The sequence below is a fragment of the Gallinula chloropus genome (genome assembly GCF_964237585.1).
Source record: "Gallinula chloropus genome assembly, chromosome: 13".
NCBI classification, from domain to species: Eukaryota; Metazoa; Chordata; class Aves; order Gruiformes; family Rallidae; genus Gallinula; species Gallinula chloropus.
In genome coordinates, this window is record NC_140098.1 from 7226006 (window position 1) to 7249853 (window position 23848).

Here is a 23848-nt window from a genome sequence, read left to right on the forward strand (position 1 = left end):
TTTTCTAACTACAGAGCTGTGAAACCAGTGAACCATATGAATCTATATATAATATATAGCAGAATATGTTAAAATCCTAAACCCTCTTCAAAGAAAACTGTTGTAAAAGTCTGTATCTAGAACAACATGAGTACTTGTGTTTTACCAAAAGCTGCAAAGATTATATATTTCCAAATGTACTAAAGTTATTATATCTCAGTATTTTTTAAAGGCAGAAATCCTTTTCACTTATCACAAAGCATAGAGTCAGGAACTGATAATTAAAGGCAATGTAAATGGTAGGCAAGATGAAACAGATGGTAGTAATGAAATTCTTAAGTCTTAACTGGCACTTAACACTAATTTCTATTTGACAAATACAATAAGACACCTATGTTGACATACACGTGGTGCACTTAACTACTTTTATTTATGTAACTGAGGTATTAAAATTGTCTTGAAAAGCGACATCTAAAGAAGAGAAAATGAGATGAAGAAGAGAATAGTAATTATTTTCAGTGTTCTATGATTAGTAGTTGTTGGTTGGTTGTTTTCTCTTTCAATATCCTTCTTATCTCCATGCAAAGTATTTGTCTTTCTCCTCCACTAGATAGGTAGCTTAGGAAGATGGGAGGAAATCCACCATTTTTCATCAAGAATTAGTTATGAAGACTGTTTTGCTTTTTTTTTTTTTAATGGAGTAAGCTAAAAGTGTGTGCGTGTCACACGGTGCATGTAGTGCACTTGTACTATATACACTGTCATTGTACACAAGCATCTTGTATATACACTGATACCACCTTCACGAGGAAATTAGAAGTCAATAGATAATGAACCTTGTGCTGTATCTTCTCTTCCTCTAACATAAATTTCACACGGAATCTCCTCCATCACCCTGTCTTCTATGACTTGCTCAGGGCAGTCATGAGCTTGTTTGAAAGTGTAACTACTTTTCTTGAATGTGCTATTAAATGTTTTCATTGGCTGCGGCTGCGCAAAGTCATTGCGAAAGGGAAGTTCCATGGAGCTGAGGTTTGTCCTGCTTTGTTTTATATTAGAGGCCTGGGAGCCACAGTGGTGGTCATGAATGCATCTGGAAGCTGTTGAAGGGCGTCTCATTTTCTGATAGTTTTCAAGTTCTTCTGATAAATCTGCCAAATCTGCAGAAATTTCTTTGTCCCTTAGTGAAAACAGTTCGTAATGTGGAGGATCAAACACTTCCTGGAAACCAGTTTTATTGAAAGCAGTCTTGCAAGCCATAACCTTTTTGCGAGGTTGCTTTACTTGTACTAGAATTGAAATGATGAGTAGAACTAAAACTATCCCTGATGTGATGCCAATGATAGTTCCGTGAGTTCTGGTTATTTGTTCAAACAATCCATTTCTCTTTTTTTCTGAAAAGCAAAAAATTGGGGTTATCGTATGGCTTTTATTTCCCAAACTTTTGATGCTGTATTAAAACAAAGGAAACTACTGTGATTGCCAGTAAGTGCTGTATTAACAGCACTGGAGACTAGATCTGTACTTCAATGGGATTTATCATACTGGATCTGTGCAAGTCTAATTCCCTGTCTGCATTAGTGGCTGCCATATGATAAAACAGTGGCAGGCTGAACTCTGTGGCCAGTGCATGCTGACTCAGCTGGGATGTGGTTTCAACCCTGAACCTATACTGATCAGTTCATATTCCAAAATCCATAAGTTAAATGGGATTAAATGAACCTTAAATACATTAAATACAGCTGCTTCTCTTAGCATGGTTTGCTTCTGCTGATAACATTCCCATTGATGTCAGTAGCAGCAAACCTTGATCTGAAATCATCTAGTTCTTAAAAGTGAAATATTATAGTGATGATGTAGAGTACTGCTTGTTTTCATATCTCTTGGCAATTTAATGACTGCATCTATTGTGTAAGTCTGTTGTACCTATTTCCACATAGGGGGCTTTAGCATAGATATATTCCTGTTTTAACAGTCTAGTATTCAAGGAAGGAAAAAAAAAAGGGGGGGGGGGGGGGTGTTGGGGGCAGGGGTAACCAACCAACCCAAATCATATGGCACTTTTGGCTAGTACTTCATATGGAAACACACAAGATGGCAGCATTAGAACAAGATGGGTTTTCATACTTAAAATTCTTATTTGAAGATCACAATTTTCCAGTTGGATTTCTGTTCTGCAAATATATTTGTCCCAAGGGCCTAGAATTCTGCATGGAGACTCTGCAGTCTGCTAGTGGGCAAGAAAAGCATTTAAGACTACGTAGAAGAAAATGTAGTAGCCTAAATGTTGCATATTATTTTCAGCTACCTTGCTTCTGGCATCTGGGTACTCCATACACAATGCATGGGGAGAGTTCTAGAGGTGGCATCATACACTATTTGAAAATATACATATACTAAAGAGAGACACCCAAGGAACTTATGTCTGAAATACAGTTCTACTTCAAAGTGTAGGTTGTTTACTGTGAGTTACATGTATACCTTCAATGTGAAGGAGGATGTCTCCACTTGTCCTGCCTAGCATAGATCTTGGTGTTATGTTGTAGGAGGTATCAATTTCAGTACTATGCCAGTTCTCTCAACGCATCTAGGGTTCTTAATTCTTGGAAGATATTCTGACCAGGAAGCTGTTAAGCAAAAGGTGATTTCTTTCCCAGTAAGAAATTTCACACAACTGACTTATGCATTTTTGTTTCCTTGGAATTAGGCATAAAGTATGTCACAGTGTGCTCGGATGTAGGTAGCTATTGATATGAACTGCTAACTCTGGGTGCCTGCAGGAATTGAGCACAACTGTGAGAAGTCATGTTTTTGAGGCTAGATATTGCTTATCTGGTTGCATCAATCTCAACCTCTCTTTGGTCTACCTTAGCTGGCAATATGGATCCCATCTTCAGCTGTCATGTATCTGCTGTGCACGTTATAAAGCAGATTTCAGATTCTATTACAACACAAAGCATGGTAGGTTATTCAGCAGCTGGTAACAGCAGTTTACAAATACTGGGAAAGACACTTTCCTCACACTAAAATATGGTTTTAATGGAATTAATTTTTTTTAATACTGCAGTACGTGAGTGAAGTGTGGATTCTAGAAAGAAGCTGGGAAAGAGATGTAGAAATTTGATTTAAAAAGGACCATTGCATCAATCAAAGCTAAGGATTGTTCAGAGGAAGTTTACCTTTAAATTGAAAATTTGGGAGTTATGGATCAGTTCTGTTAACAGGAAAGCTTCCATAATATACCTTGCATTGGTGTATTTATTAGCAGTGTGAATTTTTTTCTTTGCTTTTCTGCAGAAAAAGTTTTGTCCCTTCCTGCAGGGTCAATCTCTCTTTGAAATGGAGTACATATTTAAATCTTTATGGAGTTTTATGTTCAGATCTATTTATGCCATTGTATTTGTCAAAAATACCTTCAAACTCAAGTGGTTTTTATTGGGGTTTTCTACCAAGAAAATTTGTTGACCTTAAACTTGTTTTGTTCTGACTCTGAAAATTCAGTTATTGTTGAAGCACAGGTGAATATGTTTGTGCTTTAGCAGAATAACAGTTTCCTCACACCATGATTTTTTTTCCTACAAATATCTGATCAAGTCTTTATTGTAGTTGTGATGATTTAAACTGTACTGTTCTACCCCATGTTCTAGAAGCAGTGATTTACACATGTTCTTCTCACATGATCTCCTGCTTCTTAACGATTCCTCCTTTCCTCACACCATACACAGACAGTTTGTGATTAACAACTTAAAACAAATGTTTTGAAACTGCATTTGTCTTTGAAGAGTACTGCTTCTCTTTCAGCCCTGAAAAAGGCTTTTTGTGCTTGAAGGTTTTGGGTTTTTTCCTGCTCTATATTTTTTTCCTCTAGGAAAAGGTAATAGCTGTTCCTATGATCCTCAATTCATTTGAAGTTTAGAAATGGATAGGATGCAACCTGGCAAATACTAAATACTATTTCCTATTATGCTGACATCCATTTAAAATAGAAAGTATATGCTGAAGATGAAGAAATTTAATTACAAAGCAGTAAGATCAATATTCAGGATGCTTACATGTCTCCTGAGTTTAAATATAAAATTTGGAACATCTTCCTGAGATTAGGAGAATAGCTGACTTCAGCATATTTCCAGGAAAAAGAGATTTAATTACTTTTTTCAAAGGCAAACTGACCAGCCTAGCTCATAAAGGCTATACTTTGCTCTATATTCACCTCTGCAGTGATTTTCATCCCAAGGGTATGCACAGTTTTGAATGCCGTTGCAGACTAAAGAATTATTGATGCACATGTTGCTATGGCAGAAGTAAGTGTTGCCTGAGCAGGGAGCTGCAGGAGAGAAGAGAAAGAAAACATTAGGAATTTTCAGTAATTGATGTACTGCAATAAACCCAGTAAATTCCTGATATTTTTTTAACATGCATACTTCTCTCTCATATCTGCTTCAAACAATCACTTTTCTTGCACATCACTAATTATCAGATGACTTAGTCTCTCTTCATGTGGCTGCTTTCAGGTGCATTATCAACACTATGGAAAAAAAAAACCCTTCTTGCTCAAAATGGATAGCAGGAACAAGTCACACAGCACATAATGGAAGGAGGTTTTAATACCTCTCTTCAAAAACTTAATACTTAAAAATCACATGTTCACCATCAATTACATATTTATTCAATCTGCTGTGCATCTGCCATGTAGATGTTGTGAAGCAGTTCCTGAACAGCTGCATTTTAGAGCCCGTTAATATCTTAAGGCAAATCAGATTTTAGCTTGTGGAGGTCTGTTTCAGTAACTGCAAGAGATTTCACTAACTGGAGGCATTTAAGTCACTCCTGCTTGTGAATCAAAGCTCTTAGATCCTCCTATTAGCTCTAATGCACGGATTGAGAGTACAGTTTGGCTTTTTATTTGTCTATATATAGTTAGAAATTTGAACAAATACATTAACTAGAAAGTTGCCCTAAAGACTTTGTTTCCATGTATGTTTGTTATAGCTCTCTGACACTAGAAAAATATATTAAAAACTAGTGGTAATTCTTTTCAGGCTGTTGTACAATATACATAGGCAATTCCTTATGAATTCAGGGCACTGGACAAGAAATTGGTTTTCCTTTTCTCTGTCTCAGTAATGTGGTATTTTTATGATAGACATGTCTTTTTTAGTGGAGTCAGTTATATATTAAAGTTGTGATAGACATTTCTTTGTATGAAACAAATAGTAACTTTGTTCTTTAGCAGTCTGCATTCTAGAAACATGTGAGACCCAAACGCTACACCAGAGGACAGTGACTTGTTCTGCAGCATGTTTCTCACTCATCCCTTCTGTTAGGTGTGAGAATCTCAGTGACTGAATTTTGGTAACCTATGCTTGTTGGGTTTATCCTTTTGTATTAGTTTCCTGTTCCTGTTAACCCCTGGCAACCTGGCAAGAAGTTCCACATGGGAAGCTTGTGCTTTAATGGTAGCAGAGGTGCTGTTGTGTTTAACATAACACAGAATGTATTTAGAGTGTATTTTGGAAGAGTTTATCTATGTAATTTCAGTGTTGAAAAATGTTGTGGTAGCTATCACATGTATCTTCCTCACTCAACTGAGTTGAGAATTTAATTGTTTGGAAAGCAGATTTAGTCTGAATAGCTCTGCTTTAAAATATGACCAATGCTTAGGAGTGTATAGATCATACCAATTGTCAGTTATGAATACGTAAGGTGCAAGCAGGGTCAAGTAGCCCGGGAGGAACACACTGTTCTGTAAGCATCATATGAAATCGTGATATATCACGATGTAAGCATCACATGAAATTATATTGCAATTCCCATGGGATTCAAGTTTTGTCCCTGAAGGTCTAAATGATGACAAGGTAAAACTTATGCAAGAGTATTAGTCTAAATATGAAAACAAGTTTCCCAGAAAACCTAAAGCAAGTCACAGAAACAGGAAGACATAGTCAACCCTTCTACCCATTATGTGTATATAATGAGAATGGGTAATAGTTAAAATGGAAGTGTTCACAATACAGACTACAAAATAAAAGGCTGTTGGCCTTGCTAGCACATGTGGGGAGAAAAGACTTAGGTAATTTTTCCTTCTGAATTTGGAAAGAAGGATTGTGGAAGTTCAACTTTACAGAATAGATTAAAAAGGCTACCTATGTAATAGGCTACAGTATTTACTGAAATATTTCTGACTCAGAGATAAAAGAGGATCTAAGAAATTCCTGTCCAGAGTGATTGTTGTGGATCCGTGTGTATCTGCCGGCTTTTCAATGCAGATCTGTCTGACACTGTAGTTCTTTTGGAGGCACAGAGGTAGAATTATGATGTGAGACACATTCCTTTTCTTGTTTCCCTGAACAGTGGAACTTTTTCATGTTTCTGTATTTTTGGGTGATGCGTTCTGCTGCTGCTTCTCTATCCACCAGCACAGTCTCTATTTTGCATTCCTGTGAATGCAAAATAACTATTTTTGGAGGATGGCTTTTGTTCACAAGTTCATAAAGATGGGACAAATGGTTTTAATTTTCCTTTTGTTTGATACTGGAGGAAGACTAAGTCTAAAAGACACAATGACTGATCGGTTCCAGTCCGGGACTTCAAGGACATAGCTGGACTCCTCTCATAACAGCTGCCTAATACTGGTGCCATGTTCTCAGTGTTCTTTGTACCTAATATTGACTTGAGTCAGCAATCAAATACATTGATTTTTAACATTGCCGTTAGCTGAATTACTTGGTCAAATCTGCAGGCAGCACTAGGCATATGCTAGGTGGCTGTCATGCACAATTAGTTCATTTATGTAAATCTTTCCAGAAATATGTTTGTTTTCATGGTTGGCTTCATGTAATTACAAATCATTAGTAAGGTAGAAGAGAAAATAGCTCAATGATCTGAAAATAAGAGAGGCATGGATTACTTTTTTCAGTTAGAATAACTGCTTATCACTAAATTATTTAAAAATACATAGAAAATAGTTCAGAAACTTTTCAATTACCTTATTCAAGAAAGACAGTAATGCATGTTAGAAGATAAATAAGAACCACCTACCTTTGCAGATTTTCTTCTGCCAGTGGCTTTTGAGTTGCTTTCAAATCATAAATTTGGAAAGTTATCTAGCTTTAGGAGTCATTACTGTTTCAACCTCCTGCACTCAGAAACCCCCCCAAAACCAACCAAAACTCAAACAACCCACCCCCCCAAATACTAAAATATTTATAATATAAATAGATAATTTACTGGCAAAGTAAATAGCATTTTGCAGATATACCTGGAATAACTTGCACTATCACTAGTATTAATAATTGTATTGAAATAAAAGCTTCCAGAAAAGTAGTTACAAATTTTGCAAGCTGTGCTTAAAACTGATATTTGCAGAAATTCACAATATCTAAAATGTATTAAACCTCTGTTATGGGTTAAACAGTAGACTAGTTTTATTGCTACCATGTGTGCAAAATAACCAATATACTGTTTCTCTTAGAAAGATTATTTCACAGAAAATAACTTTTCTCCAGTGTTAAACTTCATTGTTTTATGGAACAGAACATAAAATCTCCTTGTTACCTGTAACCTGAACTTTTTTGCAAAGTGGTGACCAGGATACTTTCAGGACTGGCTGTAGACACGTTCTATCAAAAAAGTTACTACTTTGACAGCAAATCTGCACTGCTTATTCTTCAAGCAGAACTTTTTGAAAACCTTTAGCAGAAGCATGTATCTGATGCCCTGAAGCAGCAGATACGCTTTATTCTACTCTCCCCATGTATCTCTGATCTGCTCTGCAGCTCTAAACCTGGTCTACTTCAGCACTGAACATACCACTTATTTTCAGGTTCTGCAATGTGGACAATGTCATCCTTTATAAATGTGTGAAGCAACAAAATTCCAGTTCAGAAATGTCTTAAGTTACAACAAGAATAAAGACTATCTCTAACCCAAGTTATGGAATCCAAACAGAAATCCAGTTTGCATCTACAGTTCTGCTTTTAATACAGCTTGCTTAAATTTTAATTGAACCACTTATTCACAGTGGGGAAACATGACTGGTTGTTGCTAAGGGAGCATGTTTGGGATCATTTAAAACCACCTGCAGCTGAGAAGGAGGTAGCAGCTAAAGTGAGTGTAGTTCCAGATCCGAAACTGAAGGTAGAGCTGTAAATAGGAAGAAGATCCAGTCTCTGCATGGGTCACACCTGTTTTTCTAGCCTTCTGAACATCCAGTGTGTGCTTGAGAAGAGCCTGTTGTGATGTCTTGCAGGGAACTGGAAGATGGGGGCTAGCGGGAGCGAACGCTTCCGTCCCATTGCTGCCTTTTTCAAGTAAGCTTCTGCTCATTTGCAGAACACTTTGGGAGAAGGACATAGCCTAGGATTGTATTATTACTGAAACCAAATAAAAATAAACCTTTTCAGAATGGAGGAAAGCCTTTCTTCAAGAACTATAATAAACTATAACAAAACAAGGATTTAATTTACGTGCTAGTATGTGAAGGAAATGGAAACAACCTTTCTCATGTGTTCCTGCTGCATAATATTTTCCTAAAATACCTCAAGTACCTTAATTCCAGGAGAACAGGCACTTTAAAATCTACTTACGATCCACATATGAAGTGAATAGCATTCTGAATCTGCTTAGTCTACTGCCTTCATCTGCCCACATCCGTACCACTCCGGTTCCAGTCTGCAGCATGACATCATTTGCTACGGTGCTGCAAAACTTTGCCTTCAGGTTTTCAATAGAACTGCTTCCATCATACACAGCAACAAAGTTTCTCTTGCATTCGTTTGAATGCTCCATTTGATAGTCAAGGAATCGCAAATAAATCTGTTAGAAAAGAGAAATTAATGTCTCTAAGAAAAGTAATACAGAGAAGACAGTTTTCTTTCTTAGCAAATTTTGAGTAAGATGTTTTGTCCCCTCGTGCATATGTGTAACTCCTGTTTTTCTCACTAAATGTCTATGGAGTATCACTTGAAATTTCTTTTAAGTATCTGTTTTACCTCTCCCCTTCCCCAAAACAATCCTGACTTGATATTACTCTGATGTTTCTTCTCCCCTTGGAAAAAAAAGTTAAAAGTAACACACTTGCTGAAGAAAGCCCTAAGCAGCTCTGTTAAACATGCGGTCTATTACTCTAGAAGAGATACAAGAAATGCATAAATCCGCAGAAAGAATTTTAATAGTATTTTACTGTTTTCTTTTTAATTCATGTAATTTAACAATGTTTTTATGGGAAGGAGTCTAGTCAGAAAAGCTCTGAAGTAAGGAAACAGGAAATTAAAATTTGTTGCTTCACAATAAAAGCTAATTACTGAACCACAGCAGTGATACACAAGACATAAACCATGAAGTCAGAAATAATTTGAACAAAAATGAAAGTAGGAGAAGAGTAACCTAGCTATCTAGGATGAGCTAATAAGTTTAAGCCAATTTTAATTCCTCCAAAACCAGAAATATCCAAGAGAAGGCACAGTATATGTTAGAACATATGCAGCCAGGAAATCAGAAGAGCAAGAAAGCACTTGAACAGTAAGCAAAAAATTCATTTTGCTGGTGCAGAAAATTTGTGAAAAATTGTAATTCAGAACTCTTCTAGAAGTTAATGAGTGATATTAACAACTAAATCATCTAAGCATGCTGTAAAGTCCACCTTTAATTCCTCAGCATTATTTTGATAAAGAAACCCATCTATGTGGAGGCTGAAGTCTCCTGCTCTGTTGGAGAAGAGGTGGTACTCCTCAATCCATAAGGTCTTCAGTGTGTTCCTCAGGTAAGCTTGGGTCTAGACTGCATGGACTTTGAGTACAGTTGACAGTTACCCCTCCAGCTGATGCTCTGGATGCACAGTACAGGTTTTTATGTGTTTGCCTAATGACAAGAATCTCAAACTTTTGTTTAGGTTGTGAAGCAGGGAAGACAGGGTAGGTATGTATCATGTTTATTACTGCTGTAGTACCTATTTTTCTGTCCTTTTGCCATACATTGCCATAACCTTAACTCGTGCCAAAGCCTTTTAAAATTGAATTTTAAAGAATCCACAAAACCAAACACCTTTGTGTCTGGGGGGAAAAAACAGATATCCCCACATATGCTTAACAGGCTGAATTGAAAACACAACAGAAGAGCACAGGCAAAGACTGGCTCTTCCTTTCCAGAGCTTTCCAGAGGCAGGTTGCCAGCACTGTCTGCCCTTGCATGTCCTGTGAAAAGGAGTAACCTGTGCCATATTGTCTCATGCTTCATCTCACTGTAATTTTTTTTTCAATTGTGTGGGTTGGTTTTTTCCTCCTTTTTTCCTTATTTCTGCTGCTTTGTTAGATTTACTGCCAGAAATTCTTAGCTACATTGAAAGCCTGTCTTTCATTGATGCCTTATCTTGAAAACATGTGTGTGAGCTCTAAATGCTAGTATTTGGGCTGAGAGATTGTATTTTCATTTAATGATTGACTATATAGCTACTGGGAAATTGCAATGGAAACTAAAAATAAATGAGCACACTTGTAGTAGAGCTATTCTGTGCATGAAAACAAAGGAATAATTCCATTAAAAGAGCACAGCTCTGCAACAGCTCATTCTGGTTAGTGTTAGGCAAGTATATGTAAAAGGTTCTCACTCCCAGATGACATTGATTATTCTACTAATTTTCTGAAATCTGGAAGTAATTTGTTAAATATCTATTATGCAGATTTTAAAAGTCCTTTCATTGCTGCAGCTGTGTCAGTTTTAAAAACTTATTTTCATTACAGAATCAAATTGAAGAAATTAAAAACATATATGCTTATTTCTCTCAAGAGACTGCATCACAGGAGAACTCATGGATTCTATCATAATTCTGCCAGAATTGAAGCTTGAGAAACCACTGTCAGAATACTAGGAATTATTTTTCCATAATATTTTACCTCAATTTAGGAGGATGATCTAATCTCAGGACTGACCCAACTATAACTCTGCCTTCTGGCAATATTCAATAATTTATTAAAATACTTAAGCGTAAGACCTGGTGCACTCAAGTGGCAATGTAGGGAGAAAATGGTTTTATTATTGTTTCTAGAAGAGCTGCTACTATTACTTAGACTAGAATAGGGCTCTTGGGAGTTGAGTCACTTCCTCAAGCGTTCAAATACATTAATGGAGTTTTAGTTTCCTTCTTGTCCTCTTATTGCCATTTTCTTAGGTTGCTGTTTTAGAATTCATTTGGAAGTTGGTGAACAGGGATGGTTGGTTAACTATTAGGAGCCTGTGAGAGTTTTTATTTTGACAGCTACTGCTTACAAATATTTTTTTTATTTTTTGTGTACATGCAAGCAGTGGTATGTGCTTTAACACACATACAGAAGCAAAATTACAGATGTGTATACCATATAGAGAAAAAAATATTCTTCAGTGCAACTTGTAATTAGCAAGTATATGATTCTCAAACCTATCTGTTGTATTTGGGTTTGGTTTTCTTATACCTATTGTATTTTGGAATTATGAATAGCATTTTATCCTTCTTTCTGCCCAAAGCTCAAGATGTCTTTAATGGCTATAAGGTAGTGATGGTTTTGTAAGCAGTCTCTGGTTCTGCAGGCACAATCATAAATACTAGGGAACTAATGCTCGTTTTTGCCTCGAGGACGTAATATCGTCCTTTAGGACTTGGGTAGAAAATGTCTCACAAATTTTATTGTGTCACTTGTAGAGGATGTGATCCTATAGTAAGTCAGATGAGAAAGAGAGGTAATTCCTCATTTGTTTCTAGATAAAGCCTTTCATTTTAGGTCAGACTGCTGCTAAAAGGGGGTTTTAAGGTGTTATATTATGAATTAAGACTGGGAAGGAGCAAGTAGACATGTTCTGTTGACTTTGAACACAACAGAATTCTCCCAACAGAACCACCGGAGGCAAAGTTTTAAACCACAGCAGCAAGATCTACTGGAGTTTATCAAAGCTGTTAGCCAGCATTTTCCCACAGTCTTCTAATAAAACCAGAGTCCAAGTCAAACACCTTTGAAAATTGTTGCTTAAACAGTTTTCACAGTTATTTTGTGGTTTAAGTTTCAAATAATAGGAAGACAACACTGTGGACTTGCTGTATAAGTTTAATTTCAAAACAATCCTCTCCCTGGATTTCAGTGAAGCCACTGATACATAATTCATTTCAGTGAAAGTGAGATATTATGCAAATCATAGCCAGTGACTATTACCTGTTACTAATGACTTGGAAACCCATTATATGCTGAACGATATGAATGAAACCCACCTTAGCATTTGGAGTAGCTTTAATTGTCCATATGCAGTCAACTGCTTGTCCTGGTTTTGTTTTTCCTTCTTGTTCTACTTGACTGGAACGTACTATTCCATCAGCTCCTGAGAGCTCAAATTGGCAGTCTAGGGGGAAGATATACCTTGCTGTCAAATGCAGTATGATATTAATTTAAAATTTAATGTGTAAAGAAATTGTTACTGTAATACCAGACCTGGGATGGGATTTAAAATACCTCCTAGGTAAGTGAAGTCAGGATCTGTAATAGAAAGAAGTCATGAATCACAGTGGCTATCAATGCTTGAGAATCACTTCAAGGTTTAGTATAATCTGAAGATTATGTCCAATTTTTATTATGTCACAATAAAATTGCCAGAAAGTTTACTGAATCTGTTTGAAGGGGTACAGATGGTTTTTTTTTTCCCAGTTGATAACATTATTCCACAAAGATTGACCTTATCTGAATCAGGTAATTTTATACTGACAGCTCAGATTTCCTGTATAATGCCAAAAATTACTTTTCGGCATTTTGTTCCTACATCACATTCTGCATTTAACTTGGCCAATTTTCACTGAAATCACTGGATCTCCACAGAAGTACAGGGGTCTTTCTGTGTGCATCATCTCTAGCAGATTGCTGTCTGTCTAGTTTTGAAGAATTTGAACTGGAGCAGTTTAGTAGACCATACTAACACTTTGAAATTACTAATTGCTACGCTGAAGACTATAAAGGACAGTTAAATATTAAAGATACTTTCCCCTTGGGTACCCATGCCTCTTCCTTTAGGCCAAGTGGCACACTTACTTCTGCACCTACTGTATACGTAACGGACCAAGAATATACTTTCTCATCATGGTTAACTAGTAGTAATTTACTGGAATGAGGGCTTGGCTAGAAATGAGTCTGTAACAGGCTGGGATGTCCAAGGCCATCAGGTCAGTGACCACAAGTCAGCACAGAAACTCACAACACGCACCTGTTAACAGCTGTGGCATAAAAAACCCACCACAGGAATCCTGCAAATCACAGTGTGTGTGCAATGTCTGTCTCTGCAAAGAAAGCACTAATTCACACAGAAGTGTATGCCTGTTTTGTACAAAATTATTTTCCAAATGGAGATACAGTATTTGGGGCTTTTTGTGCTGCTCTAAATGTTCTGCTGTCTAGGGAGTTTATCACTTCCCTTGAAATGCCTCAGTCCTCAGCTTAAGACTCGGCAGAGATGAGAAAACATCTTTTTCACCCTCTTCTACTCTAGTTACCTATAAAGAAATCTATGATTGCTACATGCAAAAATCTGTTTGAGTTTCAACTTCCTTTGTGAACTGATTTTTTTTATGAAGTAGGGATGTGTGTGTATGTCCCCTTTTATTTTCACAATCCCAAAGTATTTTACCGCACTCAGTTTAAATATAGAGGAAAAGGAAAGAAAAGGAAAGGATCAATCCTTCAGTTGCTGCAATCTACTGTGAAAATACAGTTTAAACGTGCATTTAAAGTTCCAGCTTGAAACTAGGCTAAGCTAGTGTTGAAGGTGATGTTAATGAAACAGCTTTGGAAATGGACTTAGCAAAATGCCTAAACACTGTCCCTATGAAGACATTTTAGCACACTGTTCCCAGTGGAATGGTCATGATGTTAATCTGAAGAGTTTCTAAGCCTAAATCCCTAGCAAGGTATGCAGTGCTATAAGCAGTAATATATAATCATGTATAGTGTTTTCATGTGCTGTAGGGGTAAAGAACAGTTGGGTAAAGATGACATGAAAAAGTTATGTCTGCGAATACATTTACAGCAGTAGTAGTGCTGACATAAGTATGTTGTCTTTTGTTCCAAAGGAAAATACAATGCTGATGACTACACGTATAGTATCTATGAAGTACAGCAGTCAAGCACTGCACAAGGACATCAGGTCAAATTTTCTTGTAAAAAAATAAAAATAAAAAATGCCCTGTCAGTTTTAAGTGGCCCCACAGAGCAGATGTACTTTTTGTTTGTCAAAAGGTATGTCAGCATATCCTCTCCTTCATACCCTGTAAATTATACAGTACTTTGAGCAAGAACTATTCTGTTGTCTGATCCTGTGGTTTGAAGGAATCTAGGGACAGTACTAAGAGCTGATGTTTGGACTGTATGGATATTTCCTCAGGTTTTTCAGAATGGAGATTTAAAATGTTCTGCATCTGTCTGGAAGTGCTACTGTAGATTGGCTTCAGGTGTTTTTGTCATAGTGTCTTATATTCCTAGAAGATAGGCTGTCAAAAATGCCAGCTATTTGTCTGCCTAAATGCTTTTTCCATTACTACCACTGGTGAAACTGGTCCATCTTGGAGTAACAGAAGTTGCTAGAGCCTTCAGCATGAACAAGATCAATTGACCTCTCTAGCAAAATACAGACCTGTAACTTCCTTAGTCAATTTTCTAAAGTGGTTTTATCAAGTATGCAGTAGGATTAGTGGGACTGAGACTGAAACTATCACATTGTCACTTTGCCTTCATAAGCACTTAGGAAGAAATACAGCTCTACGCTGCCAGCACAGAGACATCCACAGAGTTCAACAGGAGCTGGTGGTCATTAGCTTGGTCAGAATTTTCGGCATCTTTACCTGGTATAAAAGAGTACTTTGCTTGAAATCCCTTTCCTTCCAGCTCCTCATCAGAAGTAAACTTGATCCACATAAATCTCCCTGTTGATCTAATTAGTGCAGGACTTTTCAGACCACAGTAACGATTAATGAGAGGGGAGAAACCAAAAGGTCCATCTCGAACCTCCAGATGATCAAACCGACATTCAAATGAGGGTTCTATGTAGTAAGGTTCATCAAAGGTCAACTCGATTCTTTGTCGTGGAGCAGCTAGACATAAAAGATCGAGCAAAAGATTAAACAAAGATCTAGATAAAAAACACATGAAGACATGAAATAATGAAGAGACAGGTCTCCAAAACAGCAAGATAAAAAAGAGACTTGAAACTTCTCAAAACACATCTGGCAGTCTGCTACAGAAACTCAGATACTCTGAATAAAAGCTTAAAAAATGATCATGTAGAAGATACTTTTTCATGGAATTTTATGGATTTTTTTTGCTTGCTGATCTTTATTGTTGAAAATGCAAAAATGACCCAAATTTAATGCAGCATATGTAACAGACATTAACGTTTGGAAAGGTATTAAAACAAGGTTTAATATTAAGGTATAAATTAAAACTAGAGTTCTGTGAAAGCAAGGGATAAAACTTTGAGGGATGCAGAAAAGAAAGATACGAAGAACTACTCACTGGTGTATCTCCTTAATATTAAGCTCAAATTCAGGGATCCTTTGGCAGAAAATGTCTTTTATTAGCATGTTCAGAGATGTGTAAATGCTTCATTATCAATATGCAGGTGACATGTTGGTAAGTCTCAACACGTGACACAACATCAGGATTTGGATCAGACCCCTAAATCCTGATGAGATATAGCTGTGTCTACTTTGTGACAAGACTTACAGATCTGTAGCTTGCAACTGTGACTTCATGTTGTTTGAATAGGTTTAGTGTTTCTTGTTCTTGTCATCTATTGAGCTACATAAACTTTCAGATACTACCTGGTATCCGTAATTACAGCATAAAAGAATCTCATGCTGTCTGCTGAATGCAGAAAGGATTTACTTATAAGATCTCTGGCACATAGTTTAGACTTTATGCCCTACAGACAAGTTTAAAAAAAATGTAGTTGTTCGCACACATTGGGAGTGGTCTGCAGGAAGGACCCTATCTTAGCTAGACCCTGGAGGACCCTGGTCTCGCTTGGGTACCTGTATGATGATTCTGTGTAAGGACTGTCAAGACAAAGGTGTGGAATCTGATTCTGTGCCCTGTGGAAACTGCCTTGTGCTAATGTGCACACACACAAGCAAAGATGAGGTCGTCTGTGAACAAGTATTATGCTACACAAATAAAAACTCACTGAACATATTACTTGAAATATTTCAATTAATTGATATGAATCTCATGATTAAGCTGAATAACATTTTTAGCTGACATCAGTGGTTTTGGGTGTATTCTAATAAGAAGAAAAAGTAATTAGTGTGTCCCAAGTCCTGCAGCCTTTATCCAAGATATTCTCATTGGAATGGAATGCACTTTTATTCTAGTTAATGATTTTTTTTTTGTCCTCGTCATATTATTTTAATAGTGACCTCAGCAGTGTTGACAGATCTCTGTATTTTTAGTAGTGCTATGGTAGTCAGATGTGTCTTTTTTATTAATAAAGCCCAGCATAAAGATATGCTGCTTGAGAAAGAAAATAGCCCAGAATGCCTGGCAAATGCTGAAGATAGTATTCAACCACCTTTTACAGTTTTTATCAGCCATGTTGGAAGTGATACTAAGATAAACTACAATTTTTATCTTAATAGTTCTGTGCCTTCATAGGTTACAGTAGATCTGATGCTACTTTTTCTAGCTGTGAGAGTATTCTGTATACCGAATTCCTGACTACAGAAGTCATTATATTACTAGTATGGCTATGCAATACTTAATAGTATAGTAAAATGGCACACAGTTTTAACAGCCCAGTACTATCCACTTAACAGTAAGATTACAACACAACAAAAGAGAAGTCCAGCATGTACCTTCTAAGATATAGATGCACTCTTGATTTGGTGGGTACATGTTCGGGTAGTTGGGTGAAGCAAAATGTCCTCCATTGCTGGTCCGGACCCAGTTGTCACACTGGGTGGGAGGAATGCGATTCACTCCAATATTTTGCCCACCTTAAGCAAAGGGGAAAAAAAGAGAGTTATCAAATTTCTCCTGTAAACATGTAAATTTGCTTTGGCAAAAGTAAAACACTGACATAGCACATATCCTATAAGAAATTAAAATAATTTGTTTTGGCTGAAAACTCTTTTCTGTTCCACTTGTTAATATTTAGCTAGGAAAATCTTATGTTTCATTTAGTGATGTGGTATATCCTAAAGAGATCACTGGTTTTGAATATCAAATATCTCTAGTAATTCTTGGAAAGGGAAGAAAGAGTCTTTTTTTTTTTTTACCCAAGAGTTTATATATTTTGATGCTCTTCTTTCTAAGTCAGATAGTCACAGAGGCTGCCAGTGCAGCAGTGTTATTTTATGGCTTATGTCTTCTATATTCCTATGTAAATATAATCCAAAATATTTGTTATCTTATGCTATTTTTGCCCCTTATTCCAGAGTATACTGCAGTAAAGGGCCCTTAGGCTGAATATCTATTTACAATAATTTGGGGATACAGAATGCTTATAGCTGAATGAATTATTATACGTTAACACACTAAATACAGTAATGAGAGTAAATAAAATTACTAGTAGTAGGTAAACTGCACTGGTAGCTAAGGGTCTCATTTAAGATCAAAGGTTATCTGGATGTAGCAGGAAATGTGAGCCTTGAGTAGGATTATGCAGATTACTAAAACAGTGCACTATGCAAGACCCTTTGCAGCTTTGTTAAGATTTCCTTTTCCAAGGAGAAAGGAGTTGGAAGTAGTATGAACTCTCTGACATTCTTCCTAAGTACCTCTGGCCCTTCTTCTTGCTATCCACAGAACTGGAGAGAATAAGACAGGCTACGTGATTTCTGCTACATTTTTCCTAAATCTCATAGGGTGCTCTCAATGTTATTTATATTAATGCAGTTTTTCTTTGCAGACCTTTGAGAGGGAGTCCATGCTGATACAGGTCTTAGCTGCCTCCAGTAAGTTACATCACCTTCCACTGGTATCTTGGCAGCATTTCGATTTATGGGGGTGAAAACTTAGTCTCTCCTGCAGAAATTGTTCAAGGAAATTGTGTAGGTGTCAGTTCAAGGAATTCTTCTCTTTTAAGTGTGGATTAATCCCACGTATGAGAAAAATAAGTTTTGTGAAACTGATGCCTTCCCCACTCAGAAGGTTTCAGAAATGTTTGTGGGTGGACGATTTGAAAAGCTTGTTGTCAGATGCAAAAAACATGAATTTCCGAGGTGGTTTTTCCTACCTCTGAGGTCTAAAATCGTATCATTTTAACTAAGTGAACTTCCACGTTATTTCTGAAAAAAAAAATGCAGTAAATAGGGAGAAAATGGAAAATACTGGAATTAATCTTGGTAATTCAAGAGCTATTAATACCTGAACACAAATACTTTTTCACTTGCAATGCTTAATGAAAAATTATAAAACTGTAAGTTTTTTTTGGAAAGAAAAATCATCAAAATTGTACCTTGTGTCTTCTGTGCAACAGCAATTCCTTCCACTACAAGGATTGTTACTAGCAACACTGGTGAGAGAAAAAGGACAGGAAAACCATCAGTAGTTCATCGAAATTATAGACTACTGTCTGCAGTCCAAATCAATGCAAATCCTAGAATCATTAATCAAAACAACAAAGAACATACAGAAAGATGTAATTAATTTACATGCTTTCTTAAAATTTCAACTTTAGGAAACCACAGCAGTCTAAGTGTACTCTCAGTACTTGTCCCAGGTTCCTTAAGAAAGCATGTGAGAATAGCAAGGTTTTGTTTGAGAGGACTTACAAGAATGTTTTCTAGAATATCTACTAATTTGCAAACACTTTATAAAATTACATGGTATCTATCTTATATATAACTTCTATATCCTGAAAAGAGACATTCACTGCTGTACTGAACCACATTTATTCTAAAATGCTATTTGCATAAAGCATACAAAAGACTTTTCCAGCTTCTAAGAAATTAATCAGGACCAGAGGAGACACACTGTGTGGTCTTACCTGTGCCTGGATTTCAGGAGCACTACAGAATTGTGTTGGCAAGACTGGCTGCTCTGATGCTGACACTGTATCAGCAATTTCTGCAAATGATGTGGCAGTAGAAAACGAGCAGTTCCAACTTCTAATGATGGAGAGACTTACTCTGAGCAGTGACAACACCTCAGACACGGCCACTGCTAGGACACACGCTGCTGCAAGCACTCTGGTTTGCTGCAGTGTGGTGTTAGTCTTGGGTGTTGTTACACACACACTGCTGTCTTCTATATTTGGATTGACTACATACTGGACCTATTCAAGATTCTGCTATACTCTTTCTTCTAACCTTCTCTTTTCTTCCTTCTCTAAAAAGAAGCATCTAGAAAGTTTTGATTTTGGCCTTTCCCTTACGTTTACTTTCCCTACCCCCAAGAAGGGTCACTCTGAAGAGCACACATTCCATATTCCACTATTCATCAACAGTTTAAAGTAGGCTTGGTGCCCAGATTTTCTTAAAATGCTTTGTCTCCTCAAATTGTAGGCATTACCAAGAAGGAAATAGAGTATATAATTGCACCACTCTTCAAATCTTTCATTTGCTTCTGTCTTGAGTATCTCTACAATTCTGGACACGTATCTTAGAGAACTAGCTAAGTAGACTAGGACTCTTTGTCCTGGACAGAAGCTGGCTGAGAGGAGATAGGATACAATTTATAAATTCATGAGTGTCATTGAGATGGTGAATAGACAGCAACTACTTATTGTCTCTTCCAATACAGGAACCAGGGCATATCAGACAAAGCTAGCTGATAGCATGAGCAAAGTAAATGGAGATTTTTATTTTTTTAAAATGCAAATACTTCATAATGCATCCCTCAGATAAAAAGTAGGCTTCAGAAACCCATTAAACTGTAAGTTTTGGAAGTCTGGGATAGTATTTGGGGCAAGTATAATGTGCTCTACTTCTATACTTTTTTTATATTTCTGTGAAAGAAGATACTAGGCTAGGTGGACCTTTGACTTGACCTGGTATGGCCTTTCCCATGTTCTTGACCTACTCTAATACTAAGTCATGCAGGCATGGCCTTATCACTGCAGGAAAAAAAGAAGACTTCAGCATGAATTTTATCGTCACATTCAAGAAGTTAATTTTATTTTCCCAGTTTTGCCCTCTCATTGCTGGGAATTTTAGTGGCTTGTGCTGAAATGGCATTTTCTTTGTGTGATTTTTTCCCTGTGTTGCTGTTAGACTTTCAGACCTTTAGAGAGTTCCAGAGTGAGCATGCACTGACTGTGAACTACAGGGATCTTGACTGAACTCATCCAGATGCTACTATAATGTTGGCATACATATTATCTTGGGGAAAGACAAAAAGAATCAAAGTCTGCCCTGAAAGCATCCATCTGGCATTTGTGGGTTTTTATGTATGTTTCTGCTGCCCTTGCTTCTCTCTACCCATATTCGAGCAGACTGTATGCCATTATGAGACTTTCCTCACCAACAACTGCTTTTTCCCTTGCAAGTCAAGTTCACAATTGTGGATATTCTAAAATACCATATAAGTAACTTCATTTTCAGGGATAGTAGGTTAAGACTTAGGTAGACTTGCAATTTCCATCTCGGTGGTAATTCTGCATTTTCATCAACGTAATGAAAAAATACTTAGAATCACAGAATCTCCTGAGTTGGAGGAGACCCATAAGGATGATCAAGTCCAACTCCTGGCTCCACACAGGGCCAGCCAAGTCAGAGCATGGGACTGAGTGCATTGTCCAGATGCTTCTTGAACTCAGTCAAGCTCAGTGTTGTGAGCACTTCCCTGGGGAGCCTGGCCACCCTCTCAGTACAGAACCTCTTCCAAATATCCAACCTAAACCTCCCCGTCACAGCTTCATGCCATTCCTGTGGGTTCCCTCACTGGTTGCAAAGAGAGGCAACCTCTCGTCAGGAAGCCCCAGACCACAAAGTGTCAATCCTTACTCATTGCTGACTCACCCTGGATTGAAAATTCATCCTTGAGAAGAAAGTACCTAGTACCTGTTACTGGTTGTCAAGTTATGGATGTTTGCTAAGTCTTTAAAGCAAAAAAATAAATACCCTATCTTTATTAATATCTGATTGGCGTTAGTTTTCAGATATTTTTAGTTTTTAGTATTTCTTCTCTATTTCATGCTACTATTCCAAAATTATTTGTGGTTTGTTTTTGCGGTTCCTGTGTTTAAACTGTACACTCAAAGACCTGAGTTTAAACTGACAAGCTTACAATGCATTTGTGCTCTGAGGTTGTTTGTCCCTAACAGAGAATCTTGATAGTTGTTATAAGTTGCTTATATATTTTGTTTTCTCTTACACTGGTTTTGAGGCAACACTTCAGAGTTGGCTTTTATCATTAAAGTAAATGCAGTTCCACCAAAATCATACAGCAGCGTGTTCGTCTGTTGAATTAACCTCCCTTAAAGATGTGCTCTGCCCACACTCTGTCCTGCATGGATGTACCAATCTCTTTATAACCTGTACTGCTGCTTAAAATGTGAAATGGACTTTCTTTCTGCCTTAAAGCTAACAAACCCAGAAATGAAAGTAAAATAAATACTTGAAAGACTAACAAAATTAATGCAGCTAGTCACTTTCAAGTAAGTGGAAAATCTGGGAGGCTGTTGGATTGGGTTGGGTGTTTTCAGCTACCTCCTGTGGCTAACACTATTACCGCACATCTTTTCTTCCCTTTCTCCCCTTTAAAATACCAGTAAGCTCCTGTATTATTTTGGTGATTGTGCTCTCTTGTACAGAGAAAGACAACATAAGAGTAGATGTTCAGCTACACTAACCAGTGATTTCCATTCTTGAAATGATGTGTGATACAGAAACAAGCCTCCTAAAGAGACTGGAGAAAATCTGACTGGCTTTCACTAAAGCCTGTGCTGTTTCTATTAATAGTCCAGAGCTGTGTGTGCGTGTATAAGTGCAAAAGACAGTGCATATTTCCACAGAGCAGCATGGATATGTAGGCAATTACAGAAGATAAACGGGATGAATATTTGTCTTACTATCTTCCTTTTGTCATGTTGTATTGATGAGTGCATACTGTAAGTACGGGCCACTTTCTCTTTGTTCCCTGCCCTTTTCATCCTCTTCATTTTTAATCTTTCCCATCTCTTGCCTTTCCCTGGCAATGCCTGCCCTTCTCATGCTCTCAACAACCCTTAAGATGTATTCAAAGCAGCCCAGGTAGCAAATGTATAAGGGCATTTCTTTGCCATTACTTTTATCCCTGGTGATAGTGTGATAAAGGGAAGAGGGGTCTCTGACTAATACTCTGTATGCGTGCTCTCCTTATCTCTGTGACACTGCTATCCAAAGGTGGAGAGATGACTCCTATCAGTTCTTGCAGAGAATAGTGGGCAGGGATGCCTGAGGCAGTATGATGCCTTAAACCGTGTGCGTTTACATGATGCAGTATAATATAGGATAGCAAACTGAGGGGTTTGGCTGAAAAAAAGGCCTATCAACGTTCAGGATGAAAGGAAAAGAACAAACAAACAAAAAAATCAGGATATTTTTAGATCTTTCAGACTGCTTCCATTAACCCATTTTTGTGTGCATTTTAAAAACAACAAAGCAATCACTTCATGTCCTAAATCCATCCCACTTCCTGGAAAAATGTTTTTGACTCCCAAAGACTAATTTGGACCATACGAGTCAGTAAAAAGGATGGAAGATGCCTAGGAAAGAAACAGACTGTGTGGGATGGTGCAGTGGAGAGCTAGTGCTGAACCAGTGTCCCAGTACTGCATGCAGGGACACAGACACAGCAACTAAAACTGACATGAGATAATAAACTACTTTCACTAGAAGTCTTGTAGTGCTTTCAGGACGAAGAACAATCGTGTTACGTATGATAAATTGAAGTTCAAATAGTTATAATGCACTGGAGCTTGCTATGGGACACAGTATTCTGCTCCTTTTTTCCTCTTTTAGAGTCTATTATGTATCACTGTGACATGACTTCTCCAGAGTGGATGAAAGGTAACTCTAGACTTAGCTCCATATTCTATCATGGTGTAGGAAGCAGAAGTAGTCAGGTCTCTCAAAATGCCACTTGAACTTGGCTTGCTAATGTAAGCAACAGCACAAGCAGTGCAGGACTGCAGGACTGCATTGATTATCAAAGGGAGGGAATGGTGGGTTTGATTTGCTTTTAATGGAGGAATGTGGTGAGAATTCTACTAGGGAACAGTGAAATATGTGAGAATGACCTTACAAATTTAGAGATAATTAGTTGATAAATGTAATAGAGGTTAGTGCTTCTGCACCTTATATTGAGCTTCTACTTCACGATAGGTACACTGTAGAAGAGGCTATCATTGAGCCGACAGCAGCACAGCCACTGAGGCAGATTAAAAGAGGCTTCTTTTATTCATGAATCTGGTATTTGCTACAGACTTTTATTCCACAAATTATACTGCTTACTTTGTACTATCATTTAAGGCTCTGATCGTTTTTACCCATGTTGAACATTAAGCAGAAAGAAAAAGCAGCAAGCTTCTGTTTTAAAAATAATTTATATTTTTCTTCACTTCTTTGCATGAAATATTTTAGATCACATAACCTCCAGACAGCTGTATGAATTTTTAAGAGTGAAGACACTAACCATACATTGCAAATTCTTATTACCATTCCCTTGTTGAAATAGGCTTATGGAATAATAGAAAAAAAAATCCCTTGCATTCATATAATAAAGTATGGATTGTTTGCAAGAGTCAAGATTTTCTTTGATGACATTTCTTAAAATTCTCTAAAATGAATCTAAGCTGTTATAAAAACAAAGTGACTTTTGTATTGAAGTGTATATATAGATTCACAAATGAGTGGTCCCTATTTCTCTTTAAAAATGAGAATACTACAGTT

At 37.1% G+C, this 23848-nt stretch overlaps 1 protein-coding gene across 2 annotated transcripts in view; it reads right to left on the reverse strand.

Annotated features, from left to right (window-relative positions):
- Nucleotides 1-792: 792 nt before the first annotated feature.
- Nucleotides 793-23848, reverse strand: part of NETO2 (neuropilin and tolloid like 2) — a gene marked incomplete at both ends in the record, with an annotated part of 29886 nt that continues 6830 nt past the window's right edge. The window contains 8 exons of one of the 2 annotated variants that reach the window (XM_084269934.1): nt 793-1373; nt 4190-4303; nt 8565-8793; nt 12212-12339; nt 12450-12473; nt 14822-15070; nt 16829-16969; nt 18433-18489. In XM_084269934.1, coding sequence (XP_084126060.1) covers nt 793-1373; nt 4190-4303; nt 8565-8793; nt 12212-12339; nt 12450-12473; nt 14822-15070; nt 16829-16969; nt 18433-18489 — 1523 coding nt within the window. Of the gene's footprint in view, nt 1374-4189; nt 4304-8564; nt 8794-12211; nt 12340-12428; nt 12474-14821; nt 15071-16828; nt 16970-18432; nt 18490-23848 lie in introns of both variants that reach the window. The other variant, XM_084269933.1, reaches the window with a different exon arrangement.